At 43.1% G+C, this 20,970-nt stretch overlaps 1 protein-coding gene across 4 annotated transcripts in view; it reads left to right on the plus strand.

Annotated features, from left to right (window-relative positions):
* baiap3 (BAI1 associated protein 3) overlaps positions 1–18,579 on the plus strand; it is an 83,670-nt gene extending 65,091 nt beyond the window's left edge. For all 4 annotated transcript variants that reach the window (XM_072676426.1, XM_072676427.1, XM_072676428.1 and 1 more), the window contains 15 exons: positions 2,802–2,853; positions 2,936–3,087; positions 3,343–3,466; positions 3,807–3,947; positions 5,767–5,862; positions 6,133–6,348; positions 7,750–7,818; positions 7,911–7,990; positions 8,171–8,279; positions 11,674–11,745; positions 11,840–11,923; positions 13,366–13,486; positions 13,604–13,727; positions 14,377–14,582; positions 15,903–18,579. In XM_072676426.1, the coding sequence (XP_072532527.1) occupies positions 2,802–2,853; positions 2,936–3,087; positions 3,343–3,466; positions 3,807–3,947; positions 5,767–5,862; positions 6,133–6,348; positions 7,750–7,818; positions 7,911–7,990; positions 8,171–8,279; positions 11,674–11,745; positions 11,840–11,923; positions 13,366–13,486; positions 13,604–13,727; positions 14,377–14,582; positions 15,903–16,006 (1,750 nt within the window). In that variant the 3' untranslated portion in view covers positions 16,007–18,579. The remainder of the gene's footprint in view (positions 1–2,801; positions 2,854–2,935; positions 3,088–3,342; positions 3,467–3,806; positions 3,948–5,766; positions 5,863–6,132; positions 6,349–7,749; positions 7,819–7,910; positions 7,991–8,170; positions 8,280–11,673; positions 11,746–11,839; positions 11,924–13,365; positions 13,487–13,603; positions 13,728–14,376; positions 14,583–15,902) is intronic.
* Positions 18,580–20,970: the final 2,391 nt, after the last annotated feature.

Consider the following 20,970-nt stretch of genomic DNA (forward strand, 5'->3'; position numbering starts at 1 on the left):
ATTTTTTTAAGTTGGGACCCCATATTTGTTGCTTTAATAGCACTTTCTGGGTTTTATTCTTATAAAGCTTATATATATAAAGCTTGGTTCTACACTTTTTGGATCATGGGTATTAACAGTACTTGAAGAGCAACTTTATTTTTCATGCTCCACCCTGGTTTCTACTAAATTATTTCATATAGCAGCTATTGCAGGATGTGCAGAACATTGGCAAAAAATCATAATAAACCTTTAAAAATGAAAATAATGAATAATAAATAAACTTTTTTTTAAATGTCTGTAGTCAAAACAGCCACATTTAGAGTGTGTTATTAATTTCAGTGTGTTTATTTGCATACTTATGTTATTTATAAGTATATTTTTAAGTATAATAAGTATAGTTCAGAGTAGTTAGTAGAGTTCAGTAAAATGTGTTGTTTTTCTGGCACAGACCCAACTTTCAACCCCAGTCCACGTATATTTGATGGGGTTGAGGTCAGGACTTTGGGAAGGCCGTTCCAAAAGCTTTATGTATTTAACCAGCTTTATCTGTTCCACAGCCACCTTTGATATGCGTGCCATATCCTGTTGGAACCCCCCAAAAACACCCTGTGGACACCTTTGTGCCTTGGCGATTCTTGGGGTGCCTTAAACCATCCACCCCCACCCCCCAAAAATAGACATGTTCACCAAATTCTAGCTGATTCTGTCCCAGAAAAGAACAGTTCAAAGACACCACTGAAAACCCAATATTGACATAACGTTCATGCCCATGATGAGTGTGTGTAAACCTCTGACCGCAGCTGTATAACGTCTCTAAACAAAGACTGCTTGAATTTCTCATGAGTTTCAATTGGAACATTGTGTAAAGCATGTCCCCACAACAGTTACAACAGCTACTGGTGGGTGGAGCTTTGATGGGGCAACAATAGAGAGGCTGTAAATAATTACCAGTAGTTTCTAACATTAGGCCTCGTTCAAAAACTGTGTACATATATATATATATATATATACAGCTCTGGAAAATAATTAAGAGACCACTTGATTTTTTATTTTATTTGCATCTCTATGTGTACAGCATATATATATATATATATATATATATATATATATATATATATATATATATATATATATATATATATATATTTTAGTGAAAATCTCTGCAAGTATCATGGTTATTATATGGTGTAGAAGTATGGTGTTATACTTCTATTTTATTACCCACCCTAAGTTCCAACCCTAATTTACAGTCTTGGCTTGAATATTTACATATTACTCAAAGACCTTGGCTCCCTGATCTGGTGTTAGATCTGGTTGGAATTAAACTCTGCAGGAGGTTAGAACTGTAGGAGGGAGAGAGTTCTGCTGCTGAGAAGTCAATGCTTAGAAGTCCTGAGTTGTTATCATCATTATGCAGAACTGTTTCTGTGTACGTGTTTATGCAGTACAAATACAATTGCATAATTACATAATTATTACATAAGCAATTATATGTATTTATGATATTATTATATTACTTAGTAGTGGGTTTGAATCTGTGCCCATTTTTCTGCTTGTTTCAGTATTAAAAACTGAAATGAAAAAATTAAATGGCAAATTGGAGTTGATTAAAAGGTTTGAATTCACACGTCTGGATGAATTTCTCCTCTATTTTTAATGGGCTATGAGAGACAAATAACTCAAATCCAACAAATTCATATTAAACCTCATATAAAACTATAACTTGATTAGTGCAACTTGTGATTAAACAAATCAGCAACCTTACAGAGGCACTGCAATCTTACATTAGGGTTCCCATGTGTTCTGGAAAATCAGGAAAATCTGCAAATTGTCCAGACATGGAAACATCTGGAAAATTAAAAAAACTACCAATGAGCTCCTGGAAACAGTGAGCTATTAAGCCACTGAGATTGTATCTTTTATCTACTAATGCTAATGCTACTTGTTTGTAAGTTTATAATGCATAAGGACAGATACAACCACCACCATGTTTTATAGTGTTTAATGTTATAAATAGTTCAATAGGTTAATACTTATTACTTGTACTTATTATACACATAAGTAACTTAACACATATTGGCCAGCTTTCTATGCTAATTATTAGTTTATTAAAAGGCCGTCACACACCGGGTATGCCTCGCTCACTTCAAGTTCAAGTTTGTAGTCGTCTTTAAAAATCTGTGACTAGGGACATGTACTAGTGCATCTCAGGAAATTAGAATATTGTGAAAAAAACATGTATACACCATATACATTATGGACAACTTCTAAAAATTCAAGACTATGATATTTTAGGTAATTTACTCAAACTCTAGGCCATGCTGGTCAAGCAATATGGTCAAGCTTGGTCATACTGGTGGTTTGGCTTGGTCGGGTTGATCATGCTAGACCATGTAGACCAGCTAAACCATCAAACTCGAATAAAAGCATACCCCGGTGCTGGGGTCGCTGGGTTTGAATCCCGGTCATGCCGAGGCCCATAGAGAGCCCAATTGGCCTTGCTCTCTCTAGCATGGGTAGATGGCGCTCCCCTCCTTCCCACATCGCTTCGCTGCAGTGCTGGCATTCACTGGCACTTCAACGCAGGCTGGTACGCTGGAGCCGGGTATGCGGCGATGAGTGGCTTGACTGTGCACGTGTCGGAGGGGGCGTATGTTGGTGCGCCCTCACTGGTGTCAGGGGGCATCACGTGGGGTGGGGGAGTACGTATGGCTTGGGTAATTAATGGTCCAAATTAGGTGAAATCAGATTAGCTTGAACTGGCCAGGCTTATTAAATGTATGACGATCACGAGCTCTACATGTTGTTTATTTTTTCAGCTCAGTGAAGGTGGACTTCTTCAGCATCTCCTATCGGCAGCTGGAGAAGCTGGTGGGTATGAACATGAATTTTCGTTCCCATTGATAAACATGAGCTGGGAGAGAGGGGGTCTAACTGAGAGGCTTGTGTCCAGGTGGCCGATGACGTGAGCGTTGCCATGGAGCGGGTTTGTGGGACCCTGGAGCAGGAGAGCTCTCGCCTGTCCCAGACCATGGGGGAGACCCTGTTCGAGCTGTTCATGTCTCTGAAGACCCTCAAGCGCTTCAGAGAGTTCCTCCCTCTCAAGTGAGTCACCACGTCTCCCTCGGAATCCATCTGAGAGGGTCGCATGATCACTGGACCCTGGAGCTGTGCCGTATGAAAGAGAGAGTGACTCATACCGCAGGAGGGCGGCCATATGCGTTTGATAGATTGAAAAGTTATTGAGGCTAAATTTGGCTCAGCGAGTCTTTGCATTCATGCTGAACGTTCTGTCAGGGGCTATTTATAAGAGGTGATTCACACACAGGCATCTGTTTTGTGTGCTTGTCTTCTGTTCAGAGACACTAAGATGCTGGCGCTGACTGGATTTCACAACTGGTTCAAAACCTCCATCCACAAATGGCTGCAGATCGTGCATGAGAAGTCTATGGACAGGATCCGCAAAGCTGTGGAGATGGACAAGGCAAGCTGGGGTTCTAAATGAAGGGGGTGGAAATCAGAAAGTCCTTGGCTTGATTGCGCAACGCGTCTTAAAGGACGTGGAAATGTGGTCTGCATTTGCATAATGATCCTGGAAAACCACAGTCTCTCTGATTTCCAGCTTCCTCTGGTGTGAGAAATGTACTTTTCTCCCTGCTAGGACATAAATACCTCACATTCGAGTGGACCAGCAGGGTGTCCGGCCAGTGTATGTCTACACATTCGTGTGAGTGGATGTGTGGCAAGAGACGAGGGGTCCGCTGCACGGCTTTAAGTGTATCTATATATGTGTGTGTGTGTGTGTGTGTATGTGTGTGACACAGTTGGAGCCAATCCCGCAGGCAAAACACAGCTTCTCAGCCGTGGACGTCACCGCATGCTTCAGCCAGGTGCGGGAGTTCTGGACTCAGCTGGCCTGGCCCGACTCAGCAGGGGCCTTCATCTTCATCACTCGCCTGACCGATGTGAGCTCATGCACATTTAGATCACCATACAATAAAATTTTAATTTGCACAGACTATGAGATTAGATTAGTCCTTTTTGAAATGACTTACCATGTAGATGTTGTTCCATTTTCGAACCCTACCTATCATGCCTCAGTCCATTCAGTCCATGTAGTCCATATACAGAAGCTAAGCAATAACAGACTGGGACAAAGTTGGACCTATTAAGCCTATAGCAGTTTAGCCCTCCTATTTATTTTGAATAATAGTTATTATAATCTCTTATTATCTCATTATTATTATTATTATTATTATTACAAGAAAGAATAAAAAACTAAAGGCAATTTTAAATGAGGTGATAACTGGAACTAGTCTTAAGAGCAGACTTTTTTGACCTTTTTTGTCTCTTAACTTTGATATTATTTATTTAATTTTTGTTTATTAATCAGTTTTTTTATTGATATTGATAAATAAATAAATAAATAAACTTAATATATGTTCATTTATATATCGTTTCTCTTAATAATTACATCTTAATTAGTTTATTTAATACTTAATTAACCTTCAATTATCTTCATTGTTCTCCCTTTAAATATTCTAATGTATTCATTGACCTCATTTGATTTTAGTTTATTCATTTTTAATTAATGTCTTTTTTGGTAAATATTGGTTTACACAGAAAATGAGGGTCACCCTCAATCTACGTCTACCTCAATATGCATCATATAAGTGAAAATAAAGGTTGATTCATTGATTGATTAATGAGGAGTGTTGGTGTTGCAGAATGAGTAAGCGATAAGGCACGCTGGGCTCTTCCTGGTCGTCAGAAAGTGAGTGTATGACTGCAGTCTTTTAAAGGATCTAGATATTGAAATGACTGCAGTGGCTGAAGTTCAGTTTCTCGAGCATTCTCAGTTCAGACCTGACAGTTCTGTACGTTTCACCCCAGACTGAACAAGGCACAGTATGGGTCAAAATGTGGTTAGTGTAGTGTAGTGGGTAACAGCTATGGCAGACTAGGGTTTGACTCCCCAGCTGAGTAAGAACACCACACTGCACCAGTAAGAGTCAGTGGTAAGACTCTTAACTCCACATTCTCCTTCACATGTAAGAGCTCTGGATAAGAGCCTCGGATAAACGCAGAACAGAGGCAGTCTTAAAGCAGTGTTATGTCAGAATATGCCAGCTCCTGGGCTCCCCCTACAGATATAAACTGTAATTCACATCTACTCCACTGCAGTACATACAAATTGCGCTTTGAGCCCCTCCATCCCCCTCATGGACAGCTGTACACATGCATTTCTGGACAAGCAGAGAGATCCACAAGCAGCATCGGAAGGGGAAAAAGCATGTGGGCTGAGGCGGCAGAGTAAAACATCATGGTTTTACACTAATACACGGTATATGGTGACATGAGAGCAGTGAAGTGTAAATTTATGGGATCAGTGTTAGCGAGTTAAGACCAGGTCTTGCAACATCGGGACTCTGGACTTAGAGGCAGGGGCAGAGATCAAACTGGAAGGAGGGAAAGACGTGACGTCAAGGCTTTTAACAAGGGTGGAGGCTGGGGATTGGCTGAAGGAAGGTGACTCTGCAGGTCCACCAAAGCTCCATAGTGCAGTAGCAGCGTCCCAGCCCAGAGTGGCAACGACAGAGACGCCACAGTTCCCCCTGTTACAGTCAGTGGAGCTTCAGCATGACCCTGAAGCTGCTGTTTTAGCAGGTCTGGAGCTCTGCAGACAATTAAAGGCTAAATTATGGCTGTTTTGGAGGACAAAATCAACCCTTCTGTAAAAGCAATCTCTCAGATCCGTTCCTGGTGTGTTTCCTTTCATTACAGAACTTCTGCAGCGAGGCGGTGTCCTACTCTGAGCTCCTGAAGCGCAAGATTGAGAGAAGCCAGCTTAGCCGAGACCACCGGAGCTTTACAGTGCAGGTAGATCCCCTGGGCAGGGGGTTGGGGGGGTTACTGTGTGTTCTGAATAAATGTCAGCGCTGGGTTTTTCTCCCTCGCTGCCATTTCAGTGGCTCATCTGGAACGTGATGCTTTTGCCTTCGTTAGCTGCTGCTGCTGTTTCATCTGCCACCATTTATATCCAGCCCCTCTACCTTCCTCCCATCCCTTCTAGACCTCCTTATTTTCTCCCTGCTTCTCTCCCCTTCTTTCCTGTCTCTTCCCTCCTGTCCTCCTCGTCGTCCTCCGCAGCTGTGCGTGGCACTGAACGACACCGAGCATGTTCGCGTGTACCTGGCTGGGTTGCCGCGGGAACTGGACTGGCGGGGCGTGGAGCAGGCCATGGAGGAGTCGTGTGGGGCTGAAGGGAAAGAGCAGGTGAACAAAGCCCTCAACGGTCAGCTCTATAACGCCGACCTGGACCTGCAGAGGGAGGCTAAGCGCATCATCACGCATCTCACTGATAAGGTAGGGGACACTGAGCTTATTCTGATCTGCATATGTACTATAAGTATATATGACAAAAGTATTGGGACACACATCTTAATGATTGAATCCCATTGCCACATGTGTAGAAAATCAAGCCCCTAGCCATGCAGTCGGCCTTTCTTACACACCTCAGTGAAAGAACGGGAGGTTCTACAGAGCTCACTGAACTCCAGCGTGGTTCAGTATGTAATAGGAGACACCGCTGCACCAACAACAACAAGTCAGCTGGTGAAATTTAGACCTTCCCTCCTAGATCTTCCTCCATCCACTGTGAGTGGTGTTATTATTGAACAGTGGAAGCATTTAGGAGGAACAGCTCACAGAGAGCAGCTCAGGCACCGAGTGTCTGTCAGACCACGTAAAGTTACAGAGCGGGGTCAGGGCCGAGTGCTGAGGGGGTTTAAGAATCGGACGTCATAAAAGCTCCTATAGGTGTCTCAATACTTCTGTCCATATAGTGTGTATATTAGCTCCCCATACAAAAAATGAGTCCTCTTGCGTGTTCAGGGTGGTAGTAACTTCAGGCTCCTGCAGGTGGCACAAATGATCAGGCTAAGTACCTACGGGGAGAACACCATCAACATATGGAGCAGAGCGGCAAGCAAGAGGCCTTTGTTCACACCTGCTTAGGAATGAGGAGAATTTCCTGTAGACTGGTGGGATTTCTGCCACTGCTGGTAGACCTGTATGACCGTAAGCTTCTATACCCCTGCAGATTCAGCCAATCATTAACTGCATCTGCTTTACGACCCATTTTCCACACATCCAACGAGACCTTCACTACACTGCACCACCTCTTCTCAATCTATGAATCCCATCACACACCCTGCAAGTATTTGTAGCCCTGTCATCGCTGTGCAGCGCCATCTGCAGAAGTTTGAAGTTACTACCAGCTTAAACACGCAATCTCCAATCTCCAATGTGAATATGGCAGTTGTTCTTTACAATATTTCAGAATGTGATAATGAATGGACCAATTGAAATGCTCCCAAATGACTTCCATTGAAAGTAAAGCCATAATTTTAAAGGTAGGAAGGTTTTCTGTGACAGTGATGAAGGGTTTTCTATTTATTGAAAATGGAGAGACCTCTAATAGCGTGGTACGGGGAGCATGGTGTGACATCCCCACTGGGCCTTTCAGAGAAATAGACCTATGTTTTTAACATCGCCTCCATTGTGCAGTAGAGGATTCAAGGGATTCATGGCATCTCTCATTCTTCTTCTCCAGTCCTTACTTTTCTAGGCGATCCATTATAAAGCAAATTTAATACAGAGCTGTTCTTCATCTTTTAGCTTTCACAGATGAAATTGTACATCCCAGGTTGTTTTTTCCCCTCATTTCTATTGCTGATGACACTCTGTTTGGGTCACTGTGCGCAGATGCTTCCTGAGCTCAGAAGATACATTCAGCACATCAGCCTTTCTCCAGACACCATAAACAATGACGATGTGAGTACAGGGTTCTTCTCGGTGATCGCATCTGTGAGTGTGTCATGGTAATCTGCATCAGTAACATGGCTTTGTGTTGTAAACCGCTCCAGGCAGTGTCTCCGCTGATGAAATACCTGGATTCCACCTTAGTCATCCTCAGTGAGTCACTGGTGAAGGAGAACCTGGCGAGGTAATTACCACCATCATTGCATGATATCATAGCACCCGACGGGGACGGCTTGTAATGACACCTCAGCTCGTAGCAGCTGTAAATATCAGCCACGCAAGGACTTTCTGATGAATATGTTTAATATGTAATTACTATGAATGTGGGTGGGAAATGCAGTTCTCCGGTTCGCTTGTATTGCAGGGTTCTGCAGAGTCTCTGGGAACTTCTCCTGAGGATGATCCTGGACTCAGTGGCAGAAAACCGAGGCGTGCAGGTGGAGTTCTACACACGGTTCCAGTACACCATAGAGGTTAGTGAGGATCAGATCCATGCATCCATGAGTTCTGTAGGTAGGATGTAGAATGCTGTGGTATATGTGTGCTCTAGTATAGCTGCCATAGCTACAATGGCCAGTATCCTAAATGAACTATAATACTGGAATACTGATCATATGATATAGTTGGTAGTTTGGCAAAAATTGCAAATTTGAATTTTGACAAAAATATGACATTATCTGTAGAAATAGACAAGAGATTGCTGTAAAGATAAAAGTAGTAATAGCACTAGTAGTAGCAATAATAATAATGGTGGTAATAGTAATTGCAGTAATAGTAGCAGTAGTAGTAAAAGCAGCAGCAGCAGTAGCAGTAGTAGAAGTAGTAGTAATAGGATTGGTTGTAGTTGTAGAAATAGTAGTAGCCATAATATTAGTAATTGTAGTAGTAGTAGTAGTAGTAAGTGTAGTAAAAATATCATTATCAGCAAAGTGTACTATTATCATTTACATTGTAGTCAATTCCATGTAGAAATATTTGGTTGAAACCATATAAGTAAGTCTATTCCAGGTTATTTAACATTTCAATGTGATTTAAGGGCATGTGTGATGATTTAGGCCTGCTGTTAGCACAATGCTAACCTGGCGGCCACAAGCTTCCATTATTTGCTAGCTACATTAGCTTCCTAGCCTTACAGCAAAGCTCAAGAAGTCTTTTTCAGACACTGAACATGCCAAACTACCACGTTGATACCATAGACCACACTAAGTGCTAGGTTTGATTCCCTGCTAGCTTCTAATCAGTTTGAATCTCTTCAAATGTTGTGACTGAACTATTTCGTTAATACTTGCGGTTTCCACTCTCAGCATCCTGGCATCTTAGGCGTCCATCAGATATTCATCAGTCATCTTGGCAGCCACCCGTCCGTGTATTAAGGGGAGTCCCCACAAGAATGACAATGTGCGAGTAGCACTATTCCAAGGGACAGGAACTGGCAGGAACGTAGGACAGATTTGCATGAAAAGTCATGAGATGCTGGGTTGCGTGGGCGAACATGCTGGGCTCCATATAGTTGCTCTATTAGCATAGCAGGGATCCCATGCTGTTTGAAGACTGTGCACAGGTCTGCTAGAACACATTGGCAGAGAGGCTTTTAATCAAAGATGGGCTGGAGTTCGGGGACGGCTTGGCATTGCCGTAGCCCTGATTTTACTGCTGGGGTCTTACATCATTTGCGAAGTGATTCTTCAAAAATCATTGATACTATTTTCCAGATAGTCCAAATTGTAATGTCCAGCCCTTGCCCTTGTCTCTGTGTTTGTCCCTGTGTGTACACCTCCTCTCACGTGTCATGGTCCATGTGCTTCTGTTGGTTTTGGTTTCTTGCTTCTCCACCTCCTTGCAATGCCCCTCAGTTCTGTGAAGTCTATTGCCACTCCCTCTTCTCATCATTACCCCCAGATGTGTCTTGTCTATGTTCAGTGTTGATATACCACCGTGTTGACTTTTATGGTCTGTCTGGGTTTTTTAACAGTGGTGAACCATGATTATTAGAGCTAGGCCTTCAGTTTAGGTCACAAGTGTCCACAAAAGCCACCTGTATGATAATGTTTATTTCTGCTAGCAGAAAGCTAGCAGCAGTGCACTTTAACATTGTTGACCCTTCTAGATTAAATATAAACATTCAAAGCTACATGCACTATATAGACAAAAGTATTAAGATACCTGCTGATTCATTGTTTCTTCCAGGGAAGGCTTTCTGCTAGATGTGCATTTAGCGACAAGAGCATTAGTGAGGTCAGGATGCTGTATGATAACCCCTCAACCTCATGCCCAACTCCCCAACACATTCCAGAAGTTCTGCATGGAGCTCCACCATCCATCATTCCAGAGAACACAGTTCTTTCACTGCTCCACAGCTCAATGCTGGGGGGCTTTATCCCCCCCTAGCCCACACCTGGCATTAGGTAGCATGGTGCCAATAGGTTCATGTTTATTTATCTGCTCCAGAGAGTCCTATTCTACGCTCTCTGCATGGAACTTGTAGACAATCTGTGTGTTTGTGTGCATTTGAAGATCTATGTCAGCAATGGGTGCAACTTAAAATAGCGGAATGCATTCATTAGAAGGGGTGTCCACAAATATTTGGACATGACTGTAGCTAATGCTGCTTTTGTTTTCTTCCTTGTAAGTACCTCATATTTAAGGCTAGTGACATAGGAAGGACTACTAGATGTTTTTCTTATGTGAACATAGTCCCACCCACTAGAAATCAGAGGATGATGGGTTCATTTAATTGTCATCTACCTAGTTACCACTGAAAGAAGTACTTAATAGAATAATAATTATTATCATTTCACAAATGTTAACCCCTTTTGTTGGCCAATGTAACAATAAGGGGTTCTCAGATTATTCAACAGATTATTCAGGCAAATGTGAGATGGTTTAGGCCTGCAGTTAGCACAGTGCTAACCTGGTGGCTACAAGCTTTCATTATTTGCCAGCTACATTCGCCAAAATGTAACAACGAGGGGCTCTGAGTGGCTCAGCAGTCTAATGGGCTACCACTATGGCCCACATGGGGTCACAAGCTTGAGCTGAGGACCTGGCACTTTCCTCTGGAGCTCCCGGAGCTTGTTGGCTGCCCGGCAAAGCCGCATGGGTGACAATTCGAAAGAGGCAGTGGCTTACCAAAGAACAGCCCCAGCAGTTTATACAGAAGTCCCTGTAGTTACTGAGTAACACACCCTAGTGTGTGATAAGCCTAAGAGTCATAGTGATAAGTCTTGGAGGGTCCTTAGAAATTATTAGGCCTTTACTGAAGGCCTAGGAGGCCGTCAGGGTTCCACACTGTTTTAATGACCCTGTTGTTGGTTTGTGCATGTTTCCATGTTCCCTTTAGTCCAAAGCTTTTTGTTTTGGTGTTTCTTGTGTTTAGTTTTTGTCTGGTGTTTTGTCTGGTGGTAATTTCTGCCACATTTATGGACTTTAATAAAACTCTGGACTTGCTCCTGCTCTCATTCCTGCATTGTTACACAAATGTAGTCCATCTGGAAAGACATGCTTGGTGTTTGCACTGGAGCTACAAATCTAACATGACTACCAAGCCATTGAAGACTTGTCATTTAGCACAGTGCACACTGTATGGCTCTCTATTACTTATAAAACAGACAGTGGTGCACTGCATAGCTAAATACAGTATACGGTATAGTATAGCCTGAGCCTGAGTAGCCTGAGTCCTGTCTGTTTGTCTGTCCATTTTTATAGACAACAGTATGTCTTACAGTATCAAACATTGCACAGCAAACATGTCTTGACTAATGAGCTGCATTTGGGGTAATAGGGTCCAAGAGGCTCTCTTACCAAGAGCTCAATTGCATGAATTTGAATTTTAGCAGAGCCATTGTTGTAATGAGTGATTTCCCTCAGACTCTGGTGCGGTTCTTCCATGCTGATGGTGAAGGGCTGCTCCTGGAGGATCTCAAGAGTGGAGACTACAAGGTAAAAAAACATAACAGGCTCCTCACTTTGAAACAATGCTGGCCACTTTAGTGACCGTTCAAAACTGACTGGTTACCCATGTGCTGTTTTTCAGTCCCTGGACGAGGAGCTGCGACTGAACAAGTGTTCGTCCTTCGAGCTGATCGAGCAGTACTTCCTGGAGAAGATCTCTCAGCAGGTAGGCTGCAGCCCTGCTGGGCCCTGCCTCCAGTCCTGCAGAGAGAGGAGGTGTTGATTGGGAGCTGAGACATCACAAAGACTTCCTCGCTTCCTCTGATGATTAAAAGTTTACGCCACTCATTTCCACTTCGCCCTAGACGTGTGTTGCACCAAGCAGTCTCAGTCACTCATTTGCCACCAGAGGAAGTCATTTGCTTGATGCTTAGTTAGGCCAGAAGTAGTTAGCTGTCAGCTTTGGCTAAACTTTGTGCATTAATTAATTAGAATCATTATCTAATCTATGACTGATTATGTATATGATTATATATAAATATATGTGCACGTAAAGTAGAATGAAGGCATGGGGGCATATTGGAATCACTACAGTCATACAGGGTACAACTACCATTGGTCATTGTCCAGCAACCTGAATCAATTTAATAAATGAATATAATTAATAATAATAAGTATAGAATGTACAAAAGTACAACATATACAGAGATAATAAGACACACAATTTGTCCAAATATTTGTGGACACCTTTTTTAATGAATGCATTCAGTTAATACATGAGCCTATTGGCACCATGCTGCCTAATGCCAGGTGTGGGCTAGAGGGGAATAAAGCCTCCCAGCATTGAGGAGCTGTGGAGCAGTGGAAGAGCTGTGTTCTCTGGAATGATGGTGGTGGAGCTCCATACAGTACTTTTAGAATGAGTCGGGGTGGGGTGGTGATCATTATCCAACATCCTGACCTCACTAACGCAATCAAATCCTCACAGCAATGCTCCTCCAAAATCCAGTAGAAATCCTTTTTCTTCTCTGGACAGTAGAGACAGTTACTCCAACAAAATCAGGATCAACTTTCTTTAATACCCTTGATTTTAGAAGAAACAATAAATGAGTGTCCAAATACTTTTGTCCATAAAGTGTAATTAAGATACTTTAAGATGTTTATAGTATGTTTGACTGTGGTTGGTGTGATGCAACAGATAACACCACTACCTGCCACTGGGCTACCACACCATGTGGGAGACTGGGGTTCGATTCCCAGTCTGGGTGACTATTCTGTGCTACACCAATAAGAGTCATTGGGCAAGACTCCTAACACTGCGTTGGCCCACCTCTGTAATACCAGTAACCTTGTAAGTCACTCTGGATAAGAGCGTCAGCTAAATGCTGTAAATGTAAATGTAGCTAATACAAAAATATTGGGACACTTCATTGATTGCTTCTTCTGAAATCAAAGATATAAGATAATAACATTCAGGTCAATATAAGCTCTTTTTTAGCCAAAATAAAATTTTTTGAATATTTACAAACAAAGAAATCCCACATATCATCAGTCTTTGGATATGATCCTCCTCTAGTCTCATTTCTGTGTTTAAGAAAAATTCTGAATTATATTCTAAGGAATTTTCGTCCAGTTGTAAAGTTGACACCCCTGCTTTATGTCTCCCAGAGAATCCTGAAGCACAGTCGGTTTGGCCGCATTAGTGTGAAATGTTACTACGACGCCCCTGAGCAGAGACTCACTGTGGAAATACTGCACGCAGCTGACCTCATTGCCCTCGATGCTAACGGTGAGCATGGAGAAGATCTCGCATGAAGCTGGGACACGGTGCAGTTTTCACCTGCAAACTGTCGTAACTGTGACCTTTCCCTTATTTATACCATCTGCCCTCTCTCTACTCCATCAGGCCTGAGCGATCCGTTTGTCATAGTGGAGCTCTGTCCTCATCACCTCTTCCCCAACTCCAAGAGCCAGCGCACTCAAGTGAAGCTCAAAACCCTGCACCCTGTGTTTGATGAGCTCTTTTACTTGTGAGTGGTCGTGACTGGAGAAATATACATCTCCATTATATCTTATTATTGTCTCATTATATTATGTACATTTACACTTTTTTCTTCTTTAACCTAAACTGCCTAATGCCAGGCATGGGCTAGTAGAGGGGTTTAAAGCCCCCCAGCATTGAGCTGTAGAGCAGTGGAAGAACTTGAGAACTTGAATGAGTTTGGTAGTTGGGGATGATGAGGTGGGGTGGTGATCGTCCAACATCTTGACCTCATTAACGCTCTTGACGCTGAATGCAATCAAATCCTCACAGCAATCTAAGAAGGAAAGCCTTCTTCTCTGGACAGTAGAGTTACAGTTACTCCAACAAAAGCAGGATCAACTGTTTTTAATACCATTAAATTCAGAAAAAACAATGTATAAGCAGGTGTCCCAATACTTTTGTCCACATTGTGTAGCTGTAGCTGTGCATCTTACTTAATAGCCTCACAAGCACCAATTGCACCTAGCATGTCTTGATTGATCAGCTGCTTTTTTGAAAAGTGCATAAATAATCATAATTATTATGAATAATCATTTTAACAAATGATTTTATTAAATTGTCACACCATCTTCCAAACTGTCCGTTTACTAGTGCTTTCACAGGAAGCCCCTCTGATCCCGTTGATCTCTCCACAGTCATGTGAGTCCTGAGCAGTACAGACACAGGTTTGCCTGCCTCACCTTCACTGTGATGGATTACGATTGGCTGTCCACCAATGATTTTGCCGGGGAAGCGGTGGCTCCTCTGAGTGACTTCTGCTGGCCAGGCCGGCCCAATGCCACCCCTGCCGGGAAGAATGTGCAGCCCTTCATCCTACACCTGTCCCGCCAGAAACCCAGCGGTATACACCCCGACAAACCCTCACTGACAACATACAGTACAGTACAAGACGGAACCCCTGTGTTAGGGTTACCTCCATGGCAACCACCTTAGCAACTGCCCTAGCAACTGCATTATCAGCCACCAAACATACCATAGCAACCATCTATCAATGACTTAGCAACACTATAGTGACCACCTACATTAACAACTACCTAGGCAACTGCCCTAGCAACCACATTGAGTGCATTGGCTCCCACCTATAATAACCACTACATAGTAACAGCCTAGCAACTGTCTAGAACACCTTAGCACCCACCCTAGCAACCACCTGGCATACTGTCTGGCAAACACTTAGTAACACCATAACAACCATTTGCAATACAAAAAAGGAACCATAGCAACAAGCTGGAACAGATTATCAACCCCCTGTAATACCTTCCACATAATAACAATCTAGGAATTGCATAAAACACTTTTGCAGCCACCTGACATACCATAGCAACACCATAGTGATCACATGCAGTACCTTAGCAACTGCCCTAGCAACTGACTGGAACTCCTTAGCCACCCTAGCAAACCACCAGACATACAATAGCAATCACCAAGCAACGCCAAAGTAATCCATAAAACCATAAAAACCATAACCAAATGCCATAGCAACCACCTGTAATACCAACTACATACTAATAGCCTATCAACTGCCTGTAAAATCTTAACTGCCACCCTAGCAACACCACCAGACATCACCTAGCAACACTACAGCAGTCCATAAAACTGTACACAAAAATGCCGTAGCACCCCACATTAACAGCCTAGCAACTGCCTGGAACACCTCAGCAGCCATCCTAGCAAACCACCTGGTATGCCATAGCAACCAGCAAACACTTGCACCACAACACCACAGCAGCCATCTGAAATACCATAGCAACCACTTAGCAAAACCACTTAGTTTCACCCTGGTAACAGCAAAGCAACAGCTTAGCAACTGCCTGGAGGTGGGAGCCACTGATATAGTGCTATTGTAGGAGATTGCCATAGGCTGGGGCTCCAGTTTGTCAGTGGTCAATCCGTACTGACCCCTTAATGCCCATCTGCTTATCAGCTCTCTATCACGGTGCATGTCTGTCAGTAGCTCTATCAGACACCGAGATCCTGCCGCATCTTAAAGCACTGCATCCTGGATGCATCGCAGTTTTCCTTATAGTTTGGTGGAATTCCCTTTTCCCATGACATCCAATTACTTTGCAATTCCCAGCAAACAGGCTTTCTAATAAGGGGTTATTTATAGTGTGTCCCTCTGGATTCCTTCCCTGACTCAATCTGTCTGTTCCTGATCCAGAGAAGCCGATCATGAAGATGCTGGAGGCGAGGGCAGGGGACCGCGAGGCTCAGGAGTTCGTGCGAAAGCTGAAGGAGATCGAGAAGTCGATGGAGGAAGAGTAATTTTCACCAGTGGTTCCCACTGTCTCCAGTGTGCTTTTCTACCTGTTGTACCATGTTTGCTATTTAAAAACAAAGCCCTTTTGAATGTTTGATTTTAATTGTCGTCCAGAGAGAAAAAAACAAACAAACAAACAAACAAAGAAGTGAACTATATGAAGACTCTGTTTAAAGATCAGTATTTCGTCGCTGTTCAGCACCTTCTGTGCTGTGGTTTAATGTTTTTGGCTCACCAGAGGAGCTCGTGAGAATTATATGAATTTAACGATAGTATATTTTGGAGTATGTTTAGTTGGTTCTTTGTCGAATTAGGTGCAGTTTCCTGTGACTTGAAGTCTGAGAGATGCTTTACGGTGTTGGGGAGGAGGAGCTGCGTGGGTATGTTTACTTACTTTACGAAACAGCAACAGGTTTACAGCAAATACTTAAAAAAGGCAAATTTCATAGAATTTCTATACACTGCAGGTTTTTTGCCTTTGTAGCAAAGAGGAGGAGCAAGACACAACCTTGACTAACTGCTTGTACAATTTACCAGTGTTTTGCATCGTTGATCTCGTCCGTCACGGGATAAAGGAAAAAAAGAAAACAACGCTTTCGTAAATCTTCTTCTATCTGAAACTGTGAACGTTATGCATTTCTTCTTGAATCACACTGGACTGTGTTGAGAATGTAACTGTAGCATTTCTGTGAGACCTCGTCTTTCTTAACGAATGTTTGTTAACGCTAAGTGGTTCTTCAATTTAATGGGTTTGATGTTGAGATGGTTCTCCCTCCTTTTGTCTCCACTGGGTTTTAAAAAAGGCCTTCAGATGGTGTTTAAACAGGGCTGGGGAATGTGTATTCACTCACTGAGCACTTTATTGGAAACGTCTGTACACCTCCTTATTCAGGTGGTGTGAATGGTCCGACTGGTAGGAGCTGGCAGAAAGGCCACAGTAGCTCAGATAACCACTCTGTACAAAGGTGGTGAGCAGAAAAGCATCCCGGAATGCACAGCGACACGTCCAGCCTTGAGGAGGATGGGCTACAACAGCAGATAGACCACGTTGGGCTCCAGTCCTGTCAGCCAAGAAAACAAAGCTGAGGCTCACCAACAGGCTTCTGAAATTAAGGGATCTACTCTCCAGGGAGTAGTAAGTAGTGAGGTCAGGAAGTTCCCAACTCATCCCGAAAGTACTGGATGGAGCTCCACCCTCCATCGTTCCAGAGAACACAGCTCTTCCACTGCTCTACAGCTCCTCAATGCTGGGGGGCTTTATACCACTCACTAGCCCATGCCTGGCATTAGGCAGCATGGTGCCAGTAGGCTCATGTTGATCTGCTCCAGATCATGAGTCCTATTGTATTGGCTAGTAGTCTTCTACAGGGACTAGACAAGCTGTGTGTGCATTTGCACATCTGTGTCAGCAATGGATGGAGGTTGAAGTAGCCTGTTGAGTGCATTCATTAGAAGGAGTGTCCACCAACATTTGCACATGGACATTTGGACATGGGATGAATCTGGATTTCTGCTGAGGATCATCTCACAGATGAAAGAGTCAGAGTTTGGTGCCAACAGCATGAATCCCAGCCAATCAATCATTGCTTGAAGGCCACAGACTAGCCAAGTGTTGTTGCTGACCGTGTGCATCCTTTCATGACCACAGTTTACCATCTTCTAACAGCTTCTTCCAGCATGATGATGCTCCATCTCACACATCTCACTCCTTTAGAGATGTGTCCTCCCAGTCTTAGCAGCCCTGAATCCAGTAGAACATCTTTAAGGATGTGGTAAAACAGGAGATTCAAATGTGGAGCATGAAGTCCTCCTGAAGAATCATGTCAGCATGGACCAGAATTCCTAAAAGGAAGGTTTCCAACATGTTGTGGAATCCATGAGATGAGGAATTGACCAAAAAGAGACCCTTATCAGTATTGGTACAGTGTTCCTAATAAAGTGCTCAGTGACTGTAATTGGGCCTGATTAAGTAGGTTATCTTCAAAGATCCCATGATGTGTTTCTGAAGGGTCTTTCCACATAAAAGAGCTGTCTACTTTCTTAGAAAGTTGTTTATTTATTTGTTTATTGATTACTTCTGAAGGATGTATCAAAAGGACTGACTTAATATCACCATTTTTTCGTACTACTACAGAGGCCTGCTTTCCAGACAGATCTGCCTAACCTCTCTTTCTGTGTCTGTTAAAAATTGAGATCCTTGAGGAACCTTTGGAGGTTCTTCAGTTTGAAACTGTGCAGGAACCTCTTAGGGTGCTTTGAGAAACCTCCACAGCTCCAAACTGAAGAACCTCCAAAAGTTCCTCAAGGATCTTCAACTTTTAACAGCGTACAGCTCTTTTCCCCCCTGACCTGAGCACGACTGACCCCCTCTAGGGTGAACGGAGGAACGTCTCCGCTGTCCAGCAAGGGCAAAAACAGAAAAACACACATCAGCGCCGGTGTTTAACACTTATTATTTCCCAGCGGTCTGTGAAGCTGTCGGCACTGCTCCGTGTCCCCATGTGACTTGACTAATGGTGTATCGTGCGCGCGTGTGTGTACGTGTGCAGTGAACTCAATAAAGAGGAAAAAACAACAACTGCAGACGAGACTTCATCAAGGGGAGAATGTGTTGTGAGTGAGACAACTTCATTTGCGGGAGGGCGGGAGGACGGTGGGGGGAGTCAATAAGGGCTCAGGTGGAGGCCGGACATCTGGGCTGCACTGGCCTCGGGTCACACACTGGGAAATGCGGTCTTGGGGAGCTGACAGAATCTCAGACTGGACCAGATGAGGCCTCCTCCTCGGCGTTATTAGCACGGCAGGCTCTCGATCCCACACACACTGCTTTTCTTAAACGAGCAGCAGTTAGTGCGTAAACCTCACGGACTCACGGTTCTCCGAGTCTGCGGAGTGCTGGGAATGCTTTTTACAAGCGAATAAGGCCTGAAGGAGGCCTGTCCTGCATATTTTTATTAATTAATTTATTTATTAATACAAGGTTTTACAATTCTGATTGACAGTGACCAGCCATTACATTAAAACTGCACACAAACGGAAATGAATAACATTGAGGATCTGGTTTCAGTGGCTCCTGTAAAGGGGTGGATATAATAGGCAGCAGGTGAAGGTGTTGAAGCAGGAAAAATGGGCCAGCCTAAGAATCTGAGACTCTTTGACAAGAACCAAACTGTAATGTTCTAGACAATTGGGTCAGAACCTCTCCAAAACATCAGGCGTCAGGTGGTATGCATTGGTCAGTACCTACCAACAGTGTTCCAAGGAACCTTGGCGAGGGTCATGGGTGCCCAAGGCTCATGGAGGCCCCACCTCACAACTGACAGGACTTGGAGGATCTGGTGTAACATCTGTAACATAGCACAGGACCCATCTTTAGAAGTCTTACGCAGGCCATGCCGCAACGGGTCACAGTTGTTTTGACCGTCACAATATTAGGCACAATATTGGCTGAACTGTGTATAGAAATCCTTAAAAAGCATAAAGTATAGAGTGGAAAAGTATAAAATAAAAGTATAAAGGTGGAGTAAAAGACCCAGTACTTCTACAATATGCCGTAAAAGGAGACATGTACAGTGAAATACCACACAAAGCATTTATTAATATTAATTAGAATGGATTTGCATCAGTACAGATGTTAATTAAAATAGTATTTAGCTAAAAGTTGTTAGAACTGATTTAAAAGTCATATAGGTAGTGTACAGATGTTGCCTTTGGGTGTTACCTTGCTCTAACACACCTGCTCCCCTTAATCAGTTAATTATCAAGGCCTTGCTGAGGTTGAGCAGGTGTATTACAGCCAAGGGAGCCATATGGAGGGTGGGGGGCTGGAGGGTGGGGTGCAGCAGGGCGAGTTAGGATAATTCTAAAGGCCTGTGACTAACATAGGGCCCTAAAAATGTATTAATTGAGTATTTTGGCAGATGGACCCAAAATCCCTGGCAGTGCCCTAAATTACAGCACACAATGAATCATATGTTTATACAAGCAAATTAAACAACCTAGTTTACTGCTTCAACCATTTATGAACAGTCCAGCCGTGGGTGAAGCGTGTGCACATATTACAACCTACCCCTTCAGGTGGGATAAATGTAACAGATGGAGGGGACTGCAGTCGCTAAAGAGGCCAGTAATTTGACAGAAGCCTGATTAATTGATTGCATCTGTTTTGTTGAAGCCAAATACGCTTTCCAACCTAAAAGCCTAAAGATTTAAGTACTGAAGAAGTACTGAACAGAGGCTCAGCCAAACCAACTACAGCAGATCAGCTAACACACACTGTAGTCCAAATGTTTGTGGACACTCCTTCAAATGAATGCATTCAGCTACTTGCACCCATTGCTGACACAGCTTGTCTAGTCACTGTAGAGAAGAACCTTCAATAGAATAGGACTAGAATAGAATAGAATCTGCACCAGGAGTGGGCCAGAGGGGTGTAAAGCCCCCCAGCATTGAGGAGCTGTGGAGCAGTGGAGGAACTGTGTTCTCTGGAATGATGGATGGTGGAGCTCCATCCAGTACTTTTGGGATGAGTTGGGGATGAGCTGGATTGAGGAGGTGAACACTCTTGTTGCTGAATGCCATCAAATCCTCACAGCAGTGTTCCTCCAAAATCAAGTAGAAAGTCTTTTTCTCTGGACAGTAGGGACAGTTACTCCACGTTACCATAAATTTCAGAAGAAACTATGAATTGAGGAGGTGTCCCAATACTTTTGTCCATGTATTGTAAATGGGAACAAAGGGAGTTACTCAGTTGATATGATCTAGGTGTGATTTTTGTGATGTCTACACACAACTACACAGGAGTTGATCTATCTAGATTTAATATATATTTGTACTCACACCTAAAAACAACAGGTGTGTCAACCAAAGTGCTCAAACAAACAGATACGATAATAAATGATAGATAATAATAATAATAATAATAATAATAACAATAACAATAATAATAATAATAATAAATTAATCATTC

This window comes from Salminus brasiliensis, chromosome 3, assembly GCF_030463535.1.
Source record: "Salminus brasiliensis chromosome 3, fSalBra1.hap2, whole genome shotgun sequence".
NCBI classification, from domain to species: domain Eukaryota; kingdom Metazoa; phylum Chordata; class Actinopteri; order Characiformes; family Bryconidae; genus Salminus; species Salminus brasiliensis.